The sequence below is a fragment of the Hyperolius riggenbachi genome, chromosome 9, assembly GCF_040937935.1.
Source record: "Hyperolius riggenbachi isolate aHypRig1 chromosome 9, aHypRig1.pri, whole genome shotgun sequence".
Lineage (NCBI taxonomy): Eukaryota > Metazoa > Chordata > Amphibia > Anura > Hyperoliidae > Hyperolius > Hyperolius riggenbachi.
The window spans coordinates 21,068,184-21,090,457 of NC_090654.1; the positions used below are offsets into that span (position 1 = coordinate 21,068,184).

The 22,274-nt window shown below is 44.3% G+C and overlaps 1 protein-coding gene across 4 annotated transcripts in view; it reads left to right on the plus strand.

Annotated features, from left to right (window-relative positions):
* Positions 1-21,347, plus strand: part of LOC137532009 (NACHT, LRR and PYD domains-containing protein 3-like) — a 201,210-nt gene extending 179,863 nt beyond the window's left edge. For 3 of the 4 annotated variants that reach the window (XM_068252095.1, XM_068252097.1, XM_068252096.1), the window contains 3 exons: positions 8,683-8,853; positions 15,750-15,914; positions 18,078-21,347. In XM_068252095.1, coding sequence (XP_068108196.1) covers positions 8,683-8,853; positions 15,750-15,914; positions 18,078-18,144 — 403 coding nt within the window. In that variant the 3' untranslated portion in view covers positions 18,145-21,347. The remainder of the gene's footprint in view (positions 1-8,682; positions 8,854-15,749; positions 15,915-18,077) is intronic. The other variant, XM_068252098.1, reaches the window with a different exon arrangement.
* Positions 21,348-22,274: the final 927 nt, after the last annotated feature.

Genomic DNA, 22,274 nt, shown 5'->3' on the forward strand with positions numbered 1-22,274 from the left:
GAGGTCGGCTTCTTCAGCGCAGGACACCGAGAGTGAGAGGAGCTGCGGCGAGGGCACAGAACGACTGGCAGGGGCTGGAAGAAGCCCCAGGTAAGTGGAGTTTGTTTGTTTTTTTCAGCGCGGACCTTCCCTTTAAGAATGCAAAGAAAAAATGTTTTTTAAACTCAGAAAAATTACAGTTAACTATTTTTCTTTGGATTTTTAAAACTGATTTTCTCAAAACTACAAGGCCTTTTTGTAAAATTATTTTTTGACGGCAGAAAATTACGTAATTTAACAGGAAAATTACGCAATAAATTACGCGAAATGATGAAATATTACAATTTCATATGAAATTATGATTTTCTCTGAAATTTCGCATAACGATTACGATGCATGATTGCGACACAGTACCATTCGAGTACATTGTTTTTCACTTGTTGCAGGCACAGTACCCCCAAATAAAAAAATGACAGGCAGAGGCAGGCCACCCTACAGGGGTCCTCTAGGTCGTGCTGCTGTTATTTCCTTGCAGGTTCTGCAGCCCTGAAAGAATGCCCAGTGTTCAGAGGGCACGTACCATCAACACCCAAAATTCAAAGGACATAGTTGACTGGCTTACACAGCACACCCCATCTTCTACAGCTTCTGCACGGAACCTTGATGCACCATCCTCCTCCTGCTCTGATTCAGGCACCCCACAACAACTTACCACTTGCCTGGCAGCCACCACCACCACTAGCACCACAGCTGCTCCACTTGATATGTCAGAGGAGTTATTCACACATTTGCGTGATAAATTTAGTGATGCACAAGCATCACTGTCAGAAGATGACGGCAATAAGGATGTTACACCATGTGATATGTCTCAGTCAGACGTCAGTACACACATGGACGTAAGGTGTGAGGATGATGATGAAGTACTACCCATTGTACGTGCTTTTTTGATACAAGTGAAGCAGTTGATGATGATGATGTGTCCATGGATGTCACGTGAGTACCCACAAGAAGGGATGAAGAACAGGGGGACAGTTCAGATGGGAAGACAGAGAGCAGGAGGAGAGGAGTTGTTGTGACCAGCAGGGGGAGCTCATCAAAAGGAGCTAGTGGCACTGTCAAACAGCATGTATCGTCACCAGGGTCAGCCAGCCAACACGCCCTTCAACGCCTGCTGTTGCCACCACCATAATTGCCATCATTCCAAAGCTCACCATTGTGGCATTTTCTTGTGTGTCTGCCTATGATAACAGCGATTCCAGCGATTCCATTTGCAACCTCTGCCAAAGGAAACTGAGTTGTGGGAAGTCCAACAGCCACCTAGGGACATCTGCTTTGCGAATGCATATGATCTCACCAATGGGAGCAACACGTATTGAAAAGCAGCACACAAACGCAAAGCCACCCTCTTCTTCCTGTTCCAGGATCTTCAGCCACAAACCAATCTCTGCTGTCTTTGTAGGCTCTCAACCACCCCCCACTCTGCCGCCTCTCATTTTGAGCAGTTCCTGCTCATCTGCCCACAGTCAGGTGTCTGTCAAGGAAGTTTTTGAGCAGAGGAATGTCTGAGAATCACCCCCTTGCCCGGCATCTGACAGCTGGCTTTTCAGAACTGTTAGCCCACCAGCTTTTAACATACAAGCTGGTGGAGTTTAAGGCCTTAAAAAAAATTATTGTGATTGAGACACCGCAGTGGAAGGTACTTTTTCTTCAAAAAGGCAATCCCCAACCTGTACCATCATGTGGAAAGGCTGTGGCTTTCTCTACTAGTACAACAACAACAACTGCACCCCCCAACTCCCCTATTCCACATCCCAGGTACGACAGTGTCACACCGTCCTGGGCCCGACTTTGCCTGCAAGCTGAGATTTACACCGGACAAGCACTCCTGGATGCTCTGAATGAATAGGTGAATCAGTGGCTGACCCCACACCAGCTGGAGATCAGCAAAGTTGTGTGTGACTAAGGAAACAATCTGTTGGCCGCATTTGGGAAAGTTGTCCCCTGCATGGCACATGTGTTGAATCTTATTATACGATTGGTGTCTAAGTATTCTGGCCTACAGGAGGTTCTCAAGCAGTCTAGGGAGGTGTGTGGCCACTTCAGGCATTCCTACACAGCCATGGCGTGCTTTGCAGATATTCAGCGACAAAACCTGCCAGCGAGGCACTTGATTTTCAAAAACCCGACTTGCTGGAATTCAACTCTGCTAATGTTGGACTTCCTGTTCCAACAAGAAAAAGCAATAAACGAGTATCTGTACTAGTATGGTGCTAGGACAGGCCATGGGGAGCTGGGGATTTTTTTTTCGGAGCGTTACTGGATGATCATGCGCAATGCCTGCAGGATAATGCGTCCTTTTGAGGAGGTGACAAACCTGGTCAGTCACAATGAAGGCGCCATCAGCGACCTGAAACCATGCACTTTCTTCCTGGAGCGTGCCCTGGGAAGAGTGGTGGATCAACACCTGGCCTTAATTGCAGATATTGGCACTCTGACGAGCGATGAACCCTTAGACTGCTGGGTGTGCAGGTTTGACCTGTGGCCAGAGCTATCACAATTTGCCATCAAACTTCTGGCTTGACCCGCCTCAAGCGTCCTGTCAGAAAGGAACTTCAGCGCAGCAGGAGGAATTGTCACTGAGAAGAGAAGTTGCCTAGGTCAAAAAAATGTTGACTACCTTACTTTTATTTAGATGAATGAGGCATGGATCCCGGAGGGTTACTGCCTGCCCGAATACTTGTAAGTCAGTCCCCATACAGCTGTATTGCCTGTTGCATGCCGTGTGACTTCTCCGCCACACTATACTACCCACCACACTCTGGACATTTTAAAGCAGCCCTCTATTCCTCAAATGTAGGGGTGTCCTGTGATTTCTGCCCTTTAGCAATTAAAACCAGGCTCTGCATCAACACCAGAATTTTTGGTGGGACTTTTGGCATAGATATCCCTCCGTCATGCCACAGTCCTGGTGTTAGACCCCTTGAAACACATTTTCCATCACTTTTGTAGCCAGAAAGAGTCCCTGTAGGTTTCAAAATTTGCCTGCTCATTGAAGCTTTAAAAAATGCATTGGTAAATTGTATTTATTACTAGTTGATGACCCTGCATTGCCCGGTATGCATTTGGTTGTTGTTAGCTCCGCTCACTTTTTCTAACCTTAACACGCAGTCACTGAATGACCAAGTTTGTGAGCTTTGTGGTCCTTGGAATCAATTATTTAATTTTTTCCATTGAAATAAAACAAATCTGATTGGCTGTTTGTGGCTTCTGCCATTAACAGTGTAAGAATGAAAATGGCTGTCCTGGTCCGGCCGAGTTGCCGCTTTCAAAATGTTCATAATGGACAGAAAACAAAGAGTTGTGGTCAATGGATCGTACTCAAAATGGGAGACTGTTAGCAGTGGGGTCCCACAGGGGTCTGTTCTGGGTCCAGTGCTCTTCAATTTATTTATTAATGACCTAGTAGATGCAGTAGTGAGCAATGTTGCTATTTTTGCAGATGATACAAAATTGTGCAGAATCATCAACTCTCAGGAAGATAGTGTCATATTGCAACAGGATCTGGATAGGATGGCTATATGGGCACATACATGGCAGATGAAATTCAATGTTGACAAATGTAAGGTCATGCATTTTGGACGTACTAATGGTCTAGCACCATACAAAATAAATGGGATACAGTTGGGGACATCAAACTTGGAGAAGGACTTAGGAGTACTCATTGACAACAAGTTAAATAATCGTACTCAATGCCAAGCAGCTGCAGCTAAAGCTAACAAAATTTTGGGATGCATTAAAAGGGAAATAAAAACTCGAGATGCTAGCATAATATTGCCCCTGTTTAACTCTCTAGTAAGGCCACATCTGGAATATGGAATTCAGTTCTGGGCACCACATTACAAAAAAGATATTGCAGTTTTAGAGCAGGTGCAGAGACGAGCAACAAAATTGATGCGTGGGATGGAAGGTCTCACTTATCGAGAAAGGTTAGATAAACTGGGTTTATTTAGTCTAGAGAAAAGACGCCTTAGAGGGGATCTAATTAACATGTATAAATACATCAGAGGGCAATATAATACCTTGGCGGATGAGCTTTTTGTCCCTAGGCCTTCTCAAAGGACTAGAGGACATGATCTGCGCATGGAGGAAAAACGTTTTAGCCATTTATTTAGGAAAGGGTTCTTTACAGTTAGAGTGATTAAGATGTGGAATGCATTGCCACAGGAAGTCGTTATGGCAAACTCTATACCTGCATTTAAAGGGGGCTTAGATGCTTTCCTTGCGTTGAAAGACATCCATGGCTACAATTACTAGGTAATGCCTAATGATGTTGATCCAGGGATTTTATCTGATTGCCATCTGGAGTCGGGAAGGAATTTTTCCCTTTAGGGGCTAATTGGACCATGCCTTGTAAGGGTTTTTTCGCCTTCCTCTGGATCAACAGGGATATGTGAGGGAGCAGGCTGGTGTTGTACTTTATACTGGTTGAACTCGATGGACGTATGTCTTTTTTCAACCAAAATAACTATGTAACTATGTAACTATGTAACATTCTCCCAAAAATCCTCTACATGTTCAGAACGGTCAATATACCACTGAACAAATCGTACCTATCAGAGTTAAAAAAAAAATGTGTATCCCACTTTGTTTAGCAAGGGAAAAAAATAAGGGTTCCCCACAAGATTATGATTCTGCCAAAAAAATGAGGAGGTATGGGCCTCCCGTGTATAGACTCATACTACTACGCCACCTTACTAGATATGATTAAAAACTGGTGGAACCCCTTGCTCTCTAAACCATGGACAGAAATGGAGAAATGTTTCCTAAATAAAGATCCCCGCTTAACATTAATGAGCATGGTTTTAGTAGCAAAGGCCTGACTTCGCAATATCCAACAATCAGATCCTTGCTGCTTGCATGGGAACACTTCCTTAAACACCCTCCTGACACCAATTTGAAACACAGTCCTATTTTCCCCCTCTCAGTGGTAAAGCAATTCATTCCAGACCTAAATTTGAATTCTTGGCAAGCAAAGAAATCTATGTATTTTAATGACTTATTCAATGGTGTAGAGATAAAAAGATTTACTGATTTACAGACAGAATATAAGCTTCCCTCGTCCCAACTTTTTAATTACCACAGAATATACCACTGGATAAAATCCCATAACGTAGATCTTCCCAAACTACCAGACCACTTACTTACCCTACTAAACTTCAAAGGCCCAAGCAGAGGAGAGATATCCACTTGGTATGAAACCTTACTCACCACATCTAAATCGCCCCTTGAACGTTATGCCCTCAGCTGGTCAAACGACCTAAACTGCCAGATCTCATCAGCTCAACTAATTGCAGCTACCAACACAACCTTAAAGATCTCCAAATGCAACTCCCACTGGGAACAGCCTATTTCGTTGGTATTACACCCCAAGAAGGTTAGCATCATTCACAAAGGAAGTCTCTCCCTTATGTTGGCACTGTGCATCTGCACAAGGTACACTAGTACACATGTTTTGGGATTGCCCAGCGATATTTACCTTCTGGAAACAGGTTGAGGCCTTGATAAACAACGCCTTTAAATTCAACCTGACAATCTCACCACAATTAGCATTGCTACTAGTGGGATTAGAGAAGCTCCCAAAACAAATTAGACCTCACATAACCCATGTTATACTGACAGCGCTCACACTTATATCCGCAAACTGGAAAACAGCAGACCAAATCTCCATAGAACAGTTAAAACATACAGTCAAAAGAAACCTGCTTATGGAACAAAAAATCAAAGACAGATCAATGGGGGTAAAAATATGACTTTTATATCCCAGATTCCTGGATAGGGAACTAACTCATAGAACTAATTCATAAAATCAATATGGATTGATACTTAAGATTTCCTTTTCCTTTTATTTGTTATTAGGTTTTTTTAAGTTTAAGATTAATGCTCAGGCTGATATCTGTTAAATGCTCACTTAGGCCAATTAAACGGATCTATGTCGTTTCATGTTGAAGAAGCAAAATGTCCAATGCAGGTACTAATTGATTAGTGAATTCCAAGTTGCACGGTAAAATTTGTTTTTTTAGATATAATTCTTAACCTATTGAGGCTCCCTTGAGCCATCCGATCAATAGAATCAGGTCTGTCCTTTCCAGGAGTAGGGAGAGAAAGTTTACCTCCAGCTGCTCTGAGAAATGACAAAATAACAATGAGTGCATAAATGAATAAATAGGAGTAAAAAAGATTATTCAGCATGAAGTTCAAGACTAATGTTTGACTGTTATATGGCTCTTTTGAGCCCAAGTGATTTTGTATGCAACATGTATCGTTCTGTTCGATCACAATGTATGACCTTTTTCACTCAAATAAACGTTTTATGAAAAAAAAAAAACAGTGTAAGAATGGCAGCAGAGTTTTTATGTTTGCCCCATGTCTGTGTGGGTTTCCTCTGGGTGGAGGTACCTCTGGCTTCCCCCTAAATTGGCCCTAGACTACGTTACATGCACTACACAATACATAGACATAGACATAGGACTATGGTAGGGATTAGATTGTGAGTTCCTCTGAGGACAGTTAAGTGACAAGACAATATACCTGTACTCTTTACAGCGCTGTGGAAGATGTTGGTGCCGTATAAATACTAAATAATAATACACACACAAGCATACAAACGTGAGATTTTATATATATAGATTTGGAATATATATAATATTTTGTTGTTATTTCTCATTTGTATAGTGCAACGTACTCCTTCCTTTAAATCCAGCATGGTGTGCTCCGGCACAAAAGCTGCGCTTCTACAGAGTCTGGCAGGCTGCCTCAGGCTCCGTAGAAGCGCAGCTTTGTGAGAAACAGCAGTCAGGCAACTGTACCCGACTCCCACCGCCACCAATTACGTTACTCCAACCTGCGCTGCCGCTGGTATGTCTGTACGCAAATAGCATGCATCATGTTCGCTCTGTCATTACATGTTTATTGCATTGAATAAACCAGCATTCACAGCAGTGCCATCTAGTTATTGATGTGTAACCCCTGAACAAAAACCCTAACAAATACTTCCCTTTCATTGTCTTTGCCTCATATTCTCACAATTTACAGCTCACAATTTACAGCTTTACAGCTTCAGCATTGGCATTTCAGGACTTGTATAGCCAAATGCTTCAACCAAAATGAATCCCCATCCACTGAAACCTTCAGGTCTGGCATTTTGGCAATAAATAAAACCATGGTGAAAAAAAATCAATGATGGCACCTTTAATTGCTCCATATTTATACCTGCAGGTGCTGTTTGTCCTTCAGGATAGGTGGTGCCGTGTCCTACATTGTTGCTTGCTTCATGCGCTATAGATGTCATTCCACTAAAACAACAATATAGCTGCTGTATTTTGCATGAGAGCATGAAAAGGCCAACTTTCCAGTACTGGAGCCTGCTTGCTAGACCCCATCCTTCAGATTGCCTTTGTGATCTGTATAACCTGTTTGCTGCCATAAACGATAATGGACACAGTAATGGCTCCTGCATTTCTTCCCTGTACTGGCATTGATTGGTTCACTTGCAGATCCTGGTATGACGTAGGGTTTGCATCTGGCCAGTTTCACTGGGAGGTTTAAATTTGGAGGTTAGAGGTGAAAGGTTAGAGGTTAGGCTAGAATACCAACAAGAAGCAATACATTTGGATGTTTGGCTTTTGAAAATAACTGTTTCCAACTGCAAAGCAAACAGCATCTCCCAGTGTGCATAGAATTCTCAGTAAAAACATTCTGTACAGATCCCCTGCCAGAACTAAAGATGTCTCCACCAGTGATAGATTTCAGAATGTACAGGTGTAACTCGAAAAATTAGAATATCATGCAAAATTCATTTATTTCAGTAATTCAGTAATTCAACTTAAAGGAAACCTGTAAGGAGAAAAAAAAAGAGTTTAACTTACGGGCATACCGACCCCCTGCCCACACCAGGACAAAATGATCCTCTGGTTCTCTCACTTTAGTTTTTACTGCACCAGACGATCCCAGCAGCGCAAGTATCGTTTCCCACTGACTGGACAGTCGACTGCCACTGCACCTGCGCTGCCTTGGCCACGCGCATTCTCGCTCATGCTCCCATCATCGGGAGCATCCTGACGCAGGTGCAGTAGGATATTTCCGTATACTGCCCATGCGCAGGACGCTCCCAACGACGGTAACGTGAGCAAGGCGCAGTGGCCGTCGACTTGTACTTTTTTTTTTCTCCCTTCTAACAGGTTTCCGTTAAAAGGTGAAACTTATATATGAACTAGGAACCCTTTGCAGGTGTTTTGGATGAATTAGCTGATTAGAGTCTGACACTCTAAGCTGAGAATATGGAACATTTTCACAATAGTCTAATGGGGTGAGATTTTGATTTTGGGGTTGTCATAAGCTGTAACTATAATCATCAAAATGATAACAAATAAAGGCTTGAAATATCTCACTCTGCATGTAATGAGTCTATTTCATATATTAGTTTCACCTTTTAAATTGAATTACGAAAATAAACGGACTTTGGAACGATATTCTAATTTTTTGAGTTTCACCAGTAAATCAGAGATATTAACGATTTTATATGTGACTAAATAATTTATGAATGAATATTGTAAAAAAAAAAAAAAGCAATTTTATTAATTACATTATTGCCACTACAGTTCCTCTTTAATAAGATGACATCTTTAGTTTATTCTTCCATTACAGCTTGCGAAATAATAGACTGACACACACGTCATGCACCACTTTGGCCTGTGCTGTAAGCAGTTGTCGGAGTCTTAGGTACCTGGATGTTTCCAGAAATAATTTAGCTGGACCGGGCCTAAAGGACTTGGTGACCGCTGTCTCCGCACTATCCTGCCAGATAGAACATTTGCTGTGAGTATTTCAATGTAATAAATGTAACACAGACCATTATAAAGGATACGTAAGGAAGTACAATATATCTCAAACCAAATAATAGTTATTTGTGGAAACACTTGTGAAGATTTTCCATAATCGCCTGGGATACAGCAGCCAACCAATGACCATAAACAAGCAGGAAATCAGTACACCATGTTTAACCCTACTGGCGGTCTATTAAAAACCGCCAGGGGGCAGCGCAGCAGTTTTTTTTTAAAAATTTTATTTTTTAAATCATGTAGCGAGCCTAGGGCTCGCTACATGATAGCCGCTGTGCAGCGGCATCCCCCCACCCGCTCCGATCGCCTCCAACGATCTGCAATCAGGAAAAGAACAAGATTTCCTGGAGGGCTTTTCCCGTCACCATGGCGACGGTCATCGACGTCATGACGTCATCGCGAGTCCCGATCCACCCCTCAGCACTGCCTGGCGCTGATAGGCCAGGCTGCGCAAGGGGTCTGGGGGGGGAAGGGGCGGCGCGGCGGGTAGCGGAGAATTGGTGCCGAGCTAGCAAAGTGCTAGCTGCGTGTAGCAAAAAAAAATAAATTATGCAAATCGGCCCAGCAGGGCCTGAGAAATCCTCCTGCGCGGCTTAGTAGTTCGGGGTTACTGCCAGGAGGGTTCCCCAGTTACTGTATTGTATACAGTATATCTATGCCCCTGGAGACTTCATCTTAGCTCCAGGGGTGTAGCTATACCCGTTAGTGCACAGATCAGTGAATGGGAACACGGTTCCAATTCAACGATCTAAGCGCCTGTGATCAACGACCACTGGCATCAAGGGGATGCTGTGGTAATTGATAAAATGAAAGTAAAATATACACACATTACTTCCTGTTAGATTACTAACAGCACAGGAAGAAAAAGTGGGGAGACATCTAGTAGCCAAATAGTAAAATTACACTTACATACATTTAATTAAAAAAAAAAACACTGATAAATTAACCCCTTACCTCTCCTACCGTAGTTACCAAAATAAAACAATTGTATACAAAATTAAAAAAGGTAACATTTAAACTCAGAATGCTGTCTCTGCTCTAAAAGATACGCAAGAACATAATAACCTTTAAACAAAAAAAGGTCTTTGTTACAGCTGATACAAATCCTGCAATAAATCTGCAGTGTCTCTACTTCCTGATTCATGGAAGCAGACATATTGTTAACATCCTGTGCTTTCAAATGAGGTTATCTGCCATCTCTGCCGTGACAGTCATGTGACACAGGGGAGAGATCAAATTACAACTTGTGATTAGACACAAATGAGGGGGAATTAGACAGGCTGAACTCTATATATACATACAGGGTGCATTTCTCTGTGTTTTCCTTCTGTCCTGTGCAAGAGTTCAGGTCCACTTTAAAAAAAATACACAAATAGTTACCTATTACCTAAAACCTAAAAGTAATCGGGCATCCACTGATTTCTTTTGATCCCCCCTGATCGCCCGCTAAATACATTACCCAGCCTGGATCCAGCGATCGTTGCAGCCTCCCCGGACAGCTCCGGTCTTCTCTATGGGGAGGATCGAACGTGACATCATGACGTCATGCGCAGACCCGATCCTCCCCATAGAGAGGACCGGAGCTGTCCGGGGAGGCTGCGCGATTGCTGAATCCAGGCTGGGTAATGTATTTAGCGGGCGATCAGGGGGATCAAAAGTAATCGGGGGATGCCGGCCACCACTGCTAGCTAGCCTAGTGCTAGCTGAAGCTATTACAACTATGCAAGTTCTAAAAATTATACTGGGGGACTCCTGGGGACAGCCGGCGGTATGCCCGACACAGTGTCGGGCATACCGCTATGGAGGTTAAAGTGACCTAGAGACAACGGATTTTAAAGTTTTCTTACTTACTTGGGGCTTCCTCCAGCCCCATAAGCACAGAAGTGTTTCTCGCCGTCCTCCCGCGTGCCTCCGGTAAGCGGCAATCAGTTCTGGTATTTGGCTCAGTGATGTCAGTAGGGGCCGTCTGCGCATGCCGTGACCTTCTGCGCAAGTGCAGAAGACCCCGGTTGACGTAAGTGAGTCAGACTAGATTCGACTGAGCTGAGCCGAATACCGGGAGCTGATCGTGGCTTAACGGAGGATGGTGAGGGACGCATCTGTGCTTATGGGGCTGGAGGAAGCCCAGGGTAAGTAAAAAAACTTTAATATCCATCGTCTCTGGGTCACTTTAAATGATGTAATAACTGGGACAAATGGGCAAATAAAATATGTGGGTTTTATCCATAGTAGCACATTTTATTTTAAACTATAATGGCTGAAAACTGAAACATAAAGAATTTTTCCATTTTTTTTCTTATTATTCCCTTTAAAATGGATTTAGAATAAAATAATTTTTAGCAAAATGTACCATCCAAAGAAAGCCTAATTGGTGGTGAAAAAAAGATATAGATCATTTTGTTGTGATGAGTAGAATAAAGTTATTGGCAAATGAAAGGGAGGAGCATTCAAATTTAAAAGTTGCTGTGGTCCATAAGGGAAAATACCCCTCAGGCCAGGAACCCACTACAAATCGCTACTACAATCGCTAGCGTTTTTAATAAGCGATTTGTAAGCGATTTCATGAGCATTTTCCGGCACTTTTGGGATTGATTTTAAAAAGTGTAAGCTTTTTGCCAGCGATTCTGTAGCGATTTGCGATTAGTGATTTTAATTCTGATTGGTCCTTTCAATGTATCATAATTTTATTTACAGTTTGCAATCGCACTCAAATCGCTATGTGTATCGATTCATGAGCGATTTGCCAGCGCTTCAGTACATTACATTGAAGCGCAAATGCTTTCAAAATGCTGCATGTCCTGCGATTGCGATTTTGCTAATTGCAATCGCTACTGTGGAATTTGTTACATTTATTTACATTGACAGAGCGTTTAGGGAAAGCGCTAGCGATTCAAAGCGCTCCACAAACGCTCAAAAAATCACTCTAGTGGGTTCCAGCCCTCAGTGGTGAACTGGTTAATATGGCAAGCGTCCTACTGGACCCACCCAGGGCTATAAAAATAGCTTCCACTTACTGCACAGATCCATTCTGCTCCTGATCTGCTGGCTAGTTAGACCTGTGCAGGTGAAGAGATAATTAAGACATTTAGGAGGAAGAAGGGATAACTGGCTGGTACTGCTTGGGGGTTATTTCGCTTGAACAATATCAGAAGTCAGGCCCAGTGCACACCAAAACTGCTAGCAGATCCTTAAAACGCTTTAGGTTTTTGAAGCAGATTTCAGAGCGATTCTAGGCATGTTTAGAGACGTTTTCTAAGCATACCTAGCGTTTTTTGGGAGCGTTTTTGTGTAGCAGATTACAAATATTGTTACAGTGAAAGCTGTTACTGAACAGCTTCTGTAACAAAAACACCTGGAAAACCGCTCTGATCTAGCGTTTTCCAGAGCGGTTTGAGCTTTTCCTATACTTTACATTGAGGCAGAAACGCTTCTGCAAACCGCAAAAGTGCAGCAGGAGGCACGTTTGCTAAAAACCTCAAACCACTGGTGTGCACCATCCCATTGAAATACCTTGAACTCGAACTTCCGAAAAAGTTCACGAACCTGCAAACTTTTTGACCCGCAATAGACTTCAATGGGCATGCGAACTTGAAAAACTACAAACACTGTTTCTGGCCACAAAAGTGATGGAAAAGATGTTTCAAGGGGTCTAACACCTGGAGGGGGCATGGCGGAGTGGGATACATGCCAAAAGTCCCAGGGAAAATTACGGATTTGACGCACAGCAGGGTTACAATCCCTAAAACACAGAAATCACCTAAAGTGCTTGCAAACATCTTGCATGTGTATACATGGATCAGCAGTTAGTGTAAGTAGTGTACTGCTTCACACTGACAGACCAAACTCGCTGTGTAACGCACTGCAAACAGCTGTTTGTGTAGTGATGGCCGTGCTGGACTGGTGCGCACCATGGCGAGAGTGCAGGCGATGGCGGTTTTCAAGCCCATATGGCCGGGCTGAAGTAGCTCAATGACAGAACAACTGTCCACAATGAAGCAACGACCTTATTATTTTGGGTCAGGTGTGCCCCCAACACACTCATATAGCTGGTCATTGCTTCATTGTGATACACAAGCCCCTTCACCGCGGCAAGGTAACGATCACTAAGGGGAATTGACACATGTACATGGCTTTTGTTTTGTTGTTGCAGCCGCAGTGCAGCCAGAAAAAATAGGCATGTACACGCACCAGAAAAATTATTATGTATGGTAGCAGCAGCGGCCATAAAAATTCAGGAATCCTCCTGGAGTCCTGGACCCTGTTGGTGGTGGCGGAGAAGGCAGTCAAGCGGCCTGCAGGCAGAGATGCTGTGTGGGGACTGACTTAGTCTTGGGGCAGGCAGTAATCCATGCCTCATTCATTTTGATAAAGGTGAGGTACTGAACACTTTTTTTGACCTGACTGCTGGTGGTATAATACAATGTGCAGTTACACAGGTGCAGTGAAAAGGTATGCACTGACTGCTGCTATAATACAATTGTGCAGTCACACAGGTGCAGGGAAAAGGTATGCAGTGACTGCTGCTATAATACAATTGTGCAGTCACACAGGTGCAGGGAAAAGGTACACAGTGATTGCTGCTATAATACAATTGTGCAGTCACACAGGTGCAGGGAAAAGGTATGCACTGACTGGTGGTGGGATTGTATAATACAAAATACAGTCACACAAAGGCAGTGAAAGGTATGCACTGAATGTGCTGGGCCTGGCACAGTACAGCAATTAGCAAGGGCCAGCTGCGACAGACAGGGCTGTATATGCACAAAAAAGAAAAGAAAAAACCTATCTAGGCCATAAAGGATAAGATATTGTCTAAAGAACAATCTGGATATCAGTATGAAATCAATAATCTTTATTAATAAACAAGTGAATCATAAAAACAATTAAAATACAACTCTCCTGGTGCGTGCCAAATGTAAGTGGTCAATGTAAGTAATCACATAAAGTGCTAGAGTGCAATATGATATGACTGTGTGCATGCCAGCTGTGCGGCTGCTTCAGGAGAGGCTGGAGAGAGCCTCTCTCCAGTAGACACGCACAATTTTTTTTGCACATACTGTGTGTATGCGTGCGCCCACACTGTTGGGTGGGGACGCTGGCATGCACACAGTCATATCATATTGCACTCTAGCACTTTATGTGATTATGGAATCTTTGTAATAGGGAATAGTGTGTATTGCACTGTATTGCACTGTAGTGAATTTCATAGGCACCTTACTATACCAGTGAAATTGATTAGTTGACTTTGTAATATTTTTGTGATACTCATGTAATTTATACTAGTGGGAGGCAGTGCCACTTACATTTGGCACGCAACAGGAGAGTTGTATTTTAATTGTTTTTATGATTCGCTTGTTTATTAATAAAGATTATTGATTTCATACTGATATCCGGATTGTTCTTTAGACAATATCTTATCCTTTATGGCCTAGATAGGTTTTTTCTTTTCTTTTTGTGCATGTGGTATCTTAATGAAGACCTATGGGCATAACTTTTGATATATAGACGTCATGAGGTTCTTGTTTGTGTTACTTAGACAGGGCTGTATAAGCAGTGTCAGTGGCACACACACACACAAAAAAAACCCACATCAGAAGAACATTAGCTCTCAAAAGAGCAGTTTTGGGGTGCTTTTCATCAACAAATATCAGCAAGGAGCAAGCTAACAGACCTCCTAACTATCGCTTTCCCTATCTATCCAATGTCTCTCCCTTCTCTCACTAATACAGCAGAACACAGAGTGAGAACATGGCCGACGCTGCTGCCTTTTATAAGGGGGAGGGGGCTCCAGGAGGGAGTGTAGCCTGATTGGCTGCCATATGTCTGCTGACTGTGATGTAGAGGGTCAAAGTTTAGCCCAATGATGTAGTATAGGGGGCGGGTCGAACGCGCTAAGTGTTCGCGGTTAACCGCGAACTCGAACCAGCTAAGTTCACGCGAACAAGTTCTTCGGCGAACCGTTCGGGCCACCTCTATATCCTGTGTAGTAAGAGGAGTTCTGCCACTCGGACCATACCTTTTCATATTTCTGTGAACAGCCTCTGTGCATAAATACCAGTTTAATAAGTGGTAAGCCAACATTGACACATTTTACCCAGTGTGGTTTGCCTTCTTAAATCAGAAGGTATTTGCAATAATTCAGCTTTAAGTGAACATCTGTGGCTACCCACAATGCATTGCTACTGAAAATGCAAAGTATCTCTTTATGCCCCTGAAACCAGGCTTTCATCCAGAGAACCGCTGGTGTACAGCACGCCTATAGCTTTACAGAGCCATACCAGCCCCACATGCAGACAGCCTGTATGGGACTTTTGGTCCTCCTCAGTGTATGGCAGGGATTGATAAGGCTGTATGAAATAGGGCTTGGACCAGTACAACACAGTAACCAAGCAGCTCGGGGTGACCCAAAACCTATACTTATAGGGGACTTAATTAGACCAAAAAGCCCTCTTACTAAAAAGCAATGCTTAGTGTAGATTGCCTTCTTAAAAAGCCCAGTCATCTAACTGGGGAGGGATACGTTAGCACCAGTTATTTCAAAGTAATAGTTCTATGAGCTAAAAACAAGATCTCCCTGGGGGAAAACGTTCAGATTTAGTGAAGCGATTCTCCTCGAAAAATACCTAAAGACAGTGCTTGGGGTGGAACTCCAGGGGTTGGTCTAAGATCTCAGACAAAGAAAGGTGCCAAAATTCTGCATCTGCTGTCAAACATTTGGGGCAAGCTGCATCAGATGTGCGTTTGATACAGGCTAAGCGCTTAGGTGTTAAATATGCCTGTTTGATAATGTAAAATTGTATAAGTTTACATCAGAGACTACTTTGACAGTTCATTATTATGTTTTGTTTTTTGTCCTCACACGTTTTTCCCCAGGCTGCAGCAATTAAAGCTGACGGATGAATATGCAGAAGTACTGTTCTCACTGGGTGAAAACCAGAATCTGAAAAAGCTGGATCTGAGCCTCAACTACTTCACTGATTGCTGCGCTGGGCACATCAGAGAACTTATACAGAAATCACCCCACATGGAAGAAATCAAGTGAGTGTTTCTGCATGCATCTTTCATGCATCCATGTACAATCTATGAGATGAGGTGATAATCACCCCAACTTATAATACAAAATGTAATGCAACTTTTATGCACCTTGGAAACAGTGCTGAGGCAAGATTCTCAAGCATCAGAGGCTTTATGCCCCCCTCCAGTATATGAAGCCATATGCCCCCCCTAAGTATAAGTAGCCAGAGTCTCCCTCCTAACTATAGGTAGCAAGAACCCCCAACTAAGTATAGGTAGCCAGGTATAGGTAGTAGGTAGAGGCGCATGGCATAGTACCAGACCTGTTTTTGTATATGCTCCATCTTATTGTCTGAGGAAACGGGTTACTCCCGCGAAACGCGTTGTATTTTACTGGAGTATGTAAATAAATAGTTTTGCTGAAAATTGATCGACATTTTCTTGTGTCTGCCTGGAGGAGGTAAGTCCACCACTACCTCCCCACTTTTAAATGTTTTAAATCTTTTTATCCTTCTGGCGCTTCTGTATCCATACTAAGGTAGTAATTCAACTTAAAAGGGGAAACTACCATATTTGCTGCCATATAAGATACACTTTTCTCCTCAGAAATGGGGAGAAAAAGTTCCTGTGTCTTACAGGGCAAATGCAGGGAATCTCCGACTTGCGAACGCCCACCAATACCAACCACTGACCCACCGCTACGGCGGGGATTCCCTTCATTGTCTCCTCCTGTGTGTCCACTCCCCCGATGCATCCATTCCGCTCTCTCCATGTGTCTGCTCCCCCATGCGTCCGCTCCTCCTGTGTCTCCGCTCCCCCGTGCGTCCGTTTCCCCGTGCATCTGCTACACTCCCCCGTGTGTATACGCACCCCATGCATAATTAGTAGTGTAGTGGCTCCTGTCCCTCCTAATATATGGTTCCCACGGGAATTGCAGGCCTCTGCTGTCTTGCATGACTCCTCTAGTAATGGCTTCTTCTTCTTCTGATTGCATCATCATCAGAAGCCGTCACTAGGGGGAGCTGTGCAGGAGTCAGGTCAGGAGAGGTCTGCAATCGCTGGTGGAATCCATGAATTAGGTGGGACAGCAGCCACTACACTCCTAATTATACATGGGGGCAGAAGACAAGGGGGGGGGGGAGCGGACACACACAGGGGCGAGTGGATACACATGAGGGGGAGCTGATGCACAGGGATAGACGGGGGGACACTGGGGACACATGGGGGGACACTGTGGACAGGAGGGGACACACTGAGGAAAGAAAGGGACAGATGGAGGCACATTGGGGATAGGAGAGGACACATGGGGACACACTGAGAACAGAAGGGCACACACTAAGGGCAGAAGGGGACACACTGAGAGCAGAAGGGAACACACTGGGGACAGAAGGGGACACATGGGGGTGCACAGGATACACTACTGCAATCGTGATCTTTATGTATATCCCTAAGGTGGACTTTCACAGTTATACAAGCATCTGATTAGCCCCTGAGGTAACAGTCAAGCCACTGATTGGCCAGGTAATGCTGGTCCATCATTGGCTTTGCTGGAAACATGGCAGCCAGTCTGAGGTTTTGTCTTACCTCTTAAAGCCTACTGTGTTGCCTCCATAGGCACTGCCCAAAAGTTGGACATGGAGGGGGACTACTTCTGATCACAGCGTTTTCCTATAGTGGTATTATATGTCATGTGTTTTGGTGATATATATTATTACAATATATTGATGCTCATCTGAAAAAAGTCGATTTTTAAAGACCTGGGGCTTCCTCCAGACCCCCATAGTCTTTCAGGTGTCTCAATGTCCTCTGGGTCCCCTTTTGTTTTGCTACTGCCTCCTTAGAAAGATCAAAGACTAAAACTCCAGGTGTGTGCAATCCCATGGGGGACACCCCTAGAGGGATTCCAAGCCCCCTTATCTTCTAGGGGTGTTGAGGGTTATATTTTTAATAATATAGTTAGCTACAGATTTTGCCATGAGAACTACTTTCCCACCTGCTCATGCTTCTAATAAATAATGGTGGGCTGGCCAACTTCTCTACATTAGTGTCCCATGGCTGAAAGGATCAGCCAATCAGCTTCAAATCTCAGATCACATGTAACAGTCTGCTTTGCATGATTTATGTATTATATTATTCTCCATTTATTCACAAATCATTTTTTAGTAACATGGTATTTCTTCTTTTCAGGATTAGTACGAATGACTTCTCTGAAGAAATAGAGCAAAGTTTAAGTAACCTGAAAATTGTAAAATGAATAAACTGATTATCAAGTGGAAAGAAATAAACATATATTATATCTCTATGTTTTTGGCAAATTTGTGTGGCCAGGCAATAAGTTTAGACGTAATAAATCTAGACCAGAATCTAGGTTGCCTATAGCCAGAAACTGCCCTGCTGGCTGTTCCAGATTAATTCAAACCAGGAGACTGAGTGCAAACGCTGAGCTACAAGCAACTCTTTGGCCGGAGAAGGAAGACAACAAATCTTTGCCTGGTACTGATACTGAAGACAAAAAGTTGAATTCTTTAGTCTGTCTTGCTGCCTTAATGCAATTCGTATGATCTGCCACTGGTTGGACCTCAGTGTTGTTGTTGTTGCTACTTTTCTAGGGCTTTGCCACCTGACCCTTAGCATGGAGCTGACCCCGAGGATGGTGCTGAGGGCAGGACTTCTGAAGGATGCTAGGGGAGATCGGCTGGGCAGAGATTATATGGAGCGAGTCTAATAAGGAATAGAGAGAGGCTGACTGTGGGATGTCACATCAGCCTCTCCCCTTCCAGCCTGGCTCATGCCTGGATGTTTTCTAAAAAGTAGTGTAAGGGAATTGAAAGCGGAACTATACCCTAAGGCACTGAGTAATATTTCAGAAACAGAGAGAAAAGCTTTTAAGAGACTCAAATCTAGACCAGATTTACAAATAAAGAGAACAGACATGGGAGGTTTCATTGTCATCTTGACTGCCAGACAGTACCTAAAAGAAGGCGAATAGGCAGTTACAAGATGTAAGTACTTAGCAACCACTTTGAAGGGACCCCACAGAGCGGTATCTAGGGGCCCTTAGATCTTTATTAGGAGGAGAGGTGGAAAAGGGAAGGATTACTCCATCATTAGCAAATGGCCTGATAGCCATCCACCCTACTAAGCTTAACTGGTATCACATACGAAGACCAATCCACCGGGCCACCCCATCCTTTCTTGTATGGGTTTAGCCATGAAAAAACTCTCCTGAGACCTCTCCTGGAAGCAATACCTTCCCATATGACTGACACTCTGGACAGGGCCTTGTTTGGCCATTTTACCACCAAAGGCCCACTATCACCAACCTCGCCTCCCACCCAACTGCCCTGTCCTTTTCACCACCCATCCTGTGTGCTCCCCCTGTCCCATTACTTCCCCTGGTCCTGTGCTCTCATCTTGTGCTCTTCTCATCATGTGTACTTCAATGGTCCTGTACTCCCCCCGTCCCCCTTCTGTGCTGAGCACAAGATGGGGGGAGCACAGGACCAATGCCCCACCGCTGGCCCCTGTGGAAGCCTGCTTCCCGCCCCTTGTTTCCTGGTGCCATGGCCTTTGTGGCCTTGCCTCAAATCTGGCCATGACTCTGGATGTTCTTAGGGGTCTTAAGGACCTTCATGGCATACAGGTGACTTCCTAGCACCCATCAACGTAGAGAGCCTTTAGAGCTGGATACCCTATGAGTTGGGGATAAAGGTTGTTGGAGCCTTTCATGACAGAACATTTGAAAGTGATGTGTTCAAGGAATTTATATGCGAGTGCCTCTCCTTTGTGCTAATGCATGATGCTCTCCTCTTCAACTTTAGGTGGTAATAGTATGAAGGCCAACCAGTCAATTTTCCCTGGCTCGCCATAAGCAGTGACACCCAGGAAGTATGCGCTGGATTATGCTGGAACACAATGTGTGCTCCAGCATAGGACGTTTTTCCTCCCCAGTTTTGGTCAAAGGTTAAGTAGGTGGAGGTACATTCAGAGATTTACACACCTGTCACTGCCGGCTTCAGACTATTTATACCAGAAGTCCACACCCCACGCCCCATAGCCTCCATGGAAGTGCACGCAGTGTTAAACGGCCGTAAGGGTTCTGTGCCTTTCACCCACCTACATTGTCTGCGATCACAGTGATCACAGGATCAGGAGTCAATGATACCGGTCCTGACTGGCTCAGGGAGCATTGCTGTCATAGCAACAGCAGAGCAAGTGGGCTGCATCGGCGGGAGAGCAGTACCATTGGTGGTAGCTGAACAAAACAAGACATTCACCACCATAAACCAGTCAGGGCAAATGACACAAGTGAGAGTGACTGAAACATTACTGACAACCTGCGTGACAAAAAAGTGCATAGGAGCCAGTGTGACGAGTGAGGAAGAGACAACCAGAAAAATGAGCCACGTGAATAGTGATTCAAAGCTTAGAGAGGAGAGTAGAGACCCCCATTCCTGTGTGCGATGTTGTGATTCGCAAGCTAGCGGCTTCTTCCAGGCATAATGAAGCAACACTGAGGCCCAGTTTAACCACTATACAACCGCTCCACGCCAATTGGACGTGGCTGCAGCCCCAGGACCGCCTAACGCTGATTGGCGTGCAGTCCTGGGTACGTAATTTGTAGGAGATCGCCCGTGTCGATGCGCACTCATCCCTGCTTGAATGACGGAGCTCCACTCCGCCATCAGTCTCCCAGCGGCGATTGCCGCTAGGAGACTGTTAGATGGCCAAACAGCCGTCTATTTACTGGGTACAGCTCTGCAATCTAAGGCAGCTGTTCTGGGGGCAGCCGTGTGACACAGGAGAGCAATTAGCTCTCATTGGCTGAAGCCTATGACAGCCGATCGCCTCTATTGGCTGGCTAAAAAAAAAAAAAATAAACATCCTGGCAGGGATCAGACCCCACCAACAGAAAGTTGGTGGGGTCACCAACAGTCTGTTAATGGGGAGGAAAGGAGGGGGGGGGGGGCGTGGTCACTTTTGTGCCGAGTTGTGCAGCCCTGCAGCGAGGCCTTAAAGCTACAGTAGCCTATTTGTTGAAAAATGGCCTGGTCTTTAGGGGGGGTTTAACACTGCGGTCCTCAAGTGGTGAAATAGCGGAGTGGTCCATAACCAAGCTGTAATGCCAATTTAAATGCAATCCATCTATGGTCCTACTTACTCAGACCAGACTGAGCTGCAATACCAATTATACTGTCTCTGTGTCTATTCACATGGCACAGAGGCAATGTAGAAAACCAGGCAAGGGCAGGGCTCCCTCACCCTTTGGCGTCTTGGAATTAGTTATACATTTTATTCAGGTAACTAACTTACTTTTCTCACTGTAATTAACAATGTGTATGTTGTACTAATTCTGTATTGTGTACCAGTGCTGTATTTTGTATATTGGTGTACACCACTGTCTGTATTATTATGTACCCTGTGTTTGTTTCTTGCTTTGTACAGCGCCACGGAATATGTTGGTGTTTATAAATCAATAAAAATAATGACACACCATGCAACACTCTCTATCAACTCTATCAACTCAGTCCTAGTCCTACTCATGAGTAGAGATGTGGCGAACGGTTCCCGAACCGTTCGCCAGCGAACATCTCTGAATTCCTGGGGGGTTTATTACTTCCGGGTCGCTCTGACCCGGAGTAGTACGCCTGCGCTGCCCGGCCGAGCACATCCTAGATCGCGCTCCTGTTGCCAGGCACTTTCTGCGCATGTGCGTGACATCATGAACGATGTCACGCTCATGCTCAGAGAGTGCCCGGCAACTGGAGCGCGATCTAGGATGTGCTCGGCCGGGCAGCGCAGGCGTACTACTCCGGGTCAGAGCGACCCGGAAGTAGTAAACCCCACATAGATGTTCGCCTGGCGAACCGTTTGCCACATCACTACTCATAAGACGAGATAAATAAGAAGCAGTGAGATCAAATCAATAAAGCACAACAAAAAGAAGGTTAAATGTAAACAATTTGATAAAATGCTTGTAAAATTAAACAATTCTTGGAAAAAAAAATTACCTAAAGAAAGTTTAGATTGTCTTGAAAAAACATTGCAGCACCGTGGCATAGTGTTTAGCGCTCTTGCCTTGCAGTGCTGGGTCCCCGATTCAAATCCCAGCCAGGTCAACATCTGCAAGGAGTTTGTATGTTCTCCTTGTGTCTGCGTGGGTTTCCTCCGGGCATTCCAGTTTCCCCCCCCCACATCCCAAAAAAACATACAGATAAGTTAATTGGCTTCCCCCTAAAAATTGTCCCTCGACTATGATACATACATAGTCACATGACTATGGTAGGGATTAGATTGTATTAGAGGCAGAGGATCAGCAGGGCTGCCAGGCAACTGGTATTGCTTAAAAGGAAATAAACATGGCAGCCTCCATATACCTCTCTC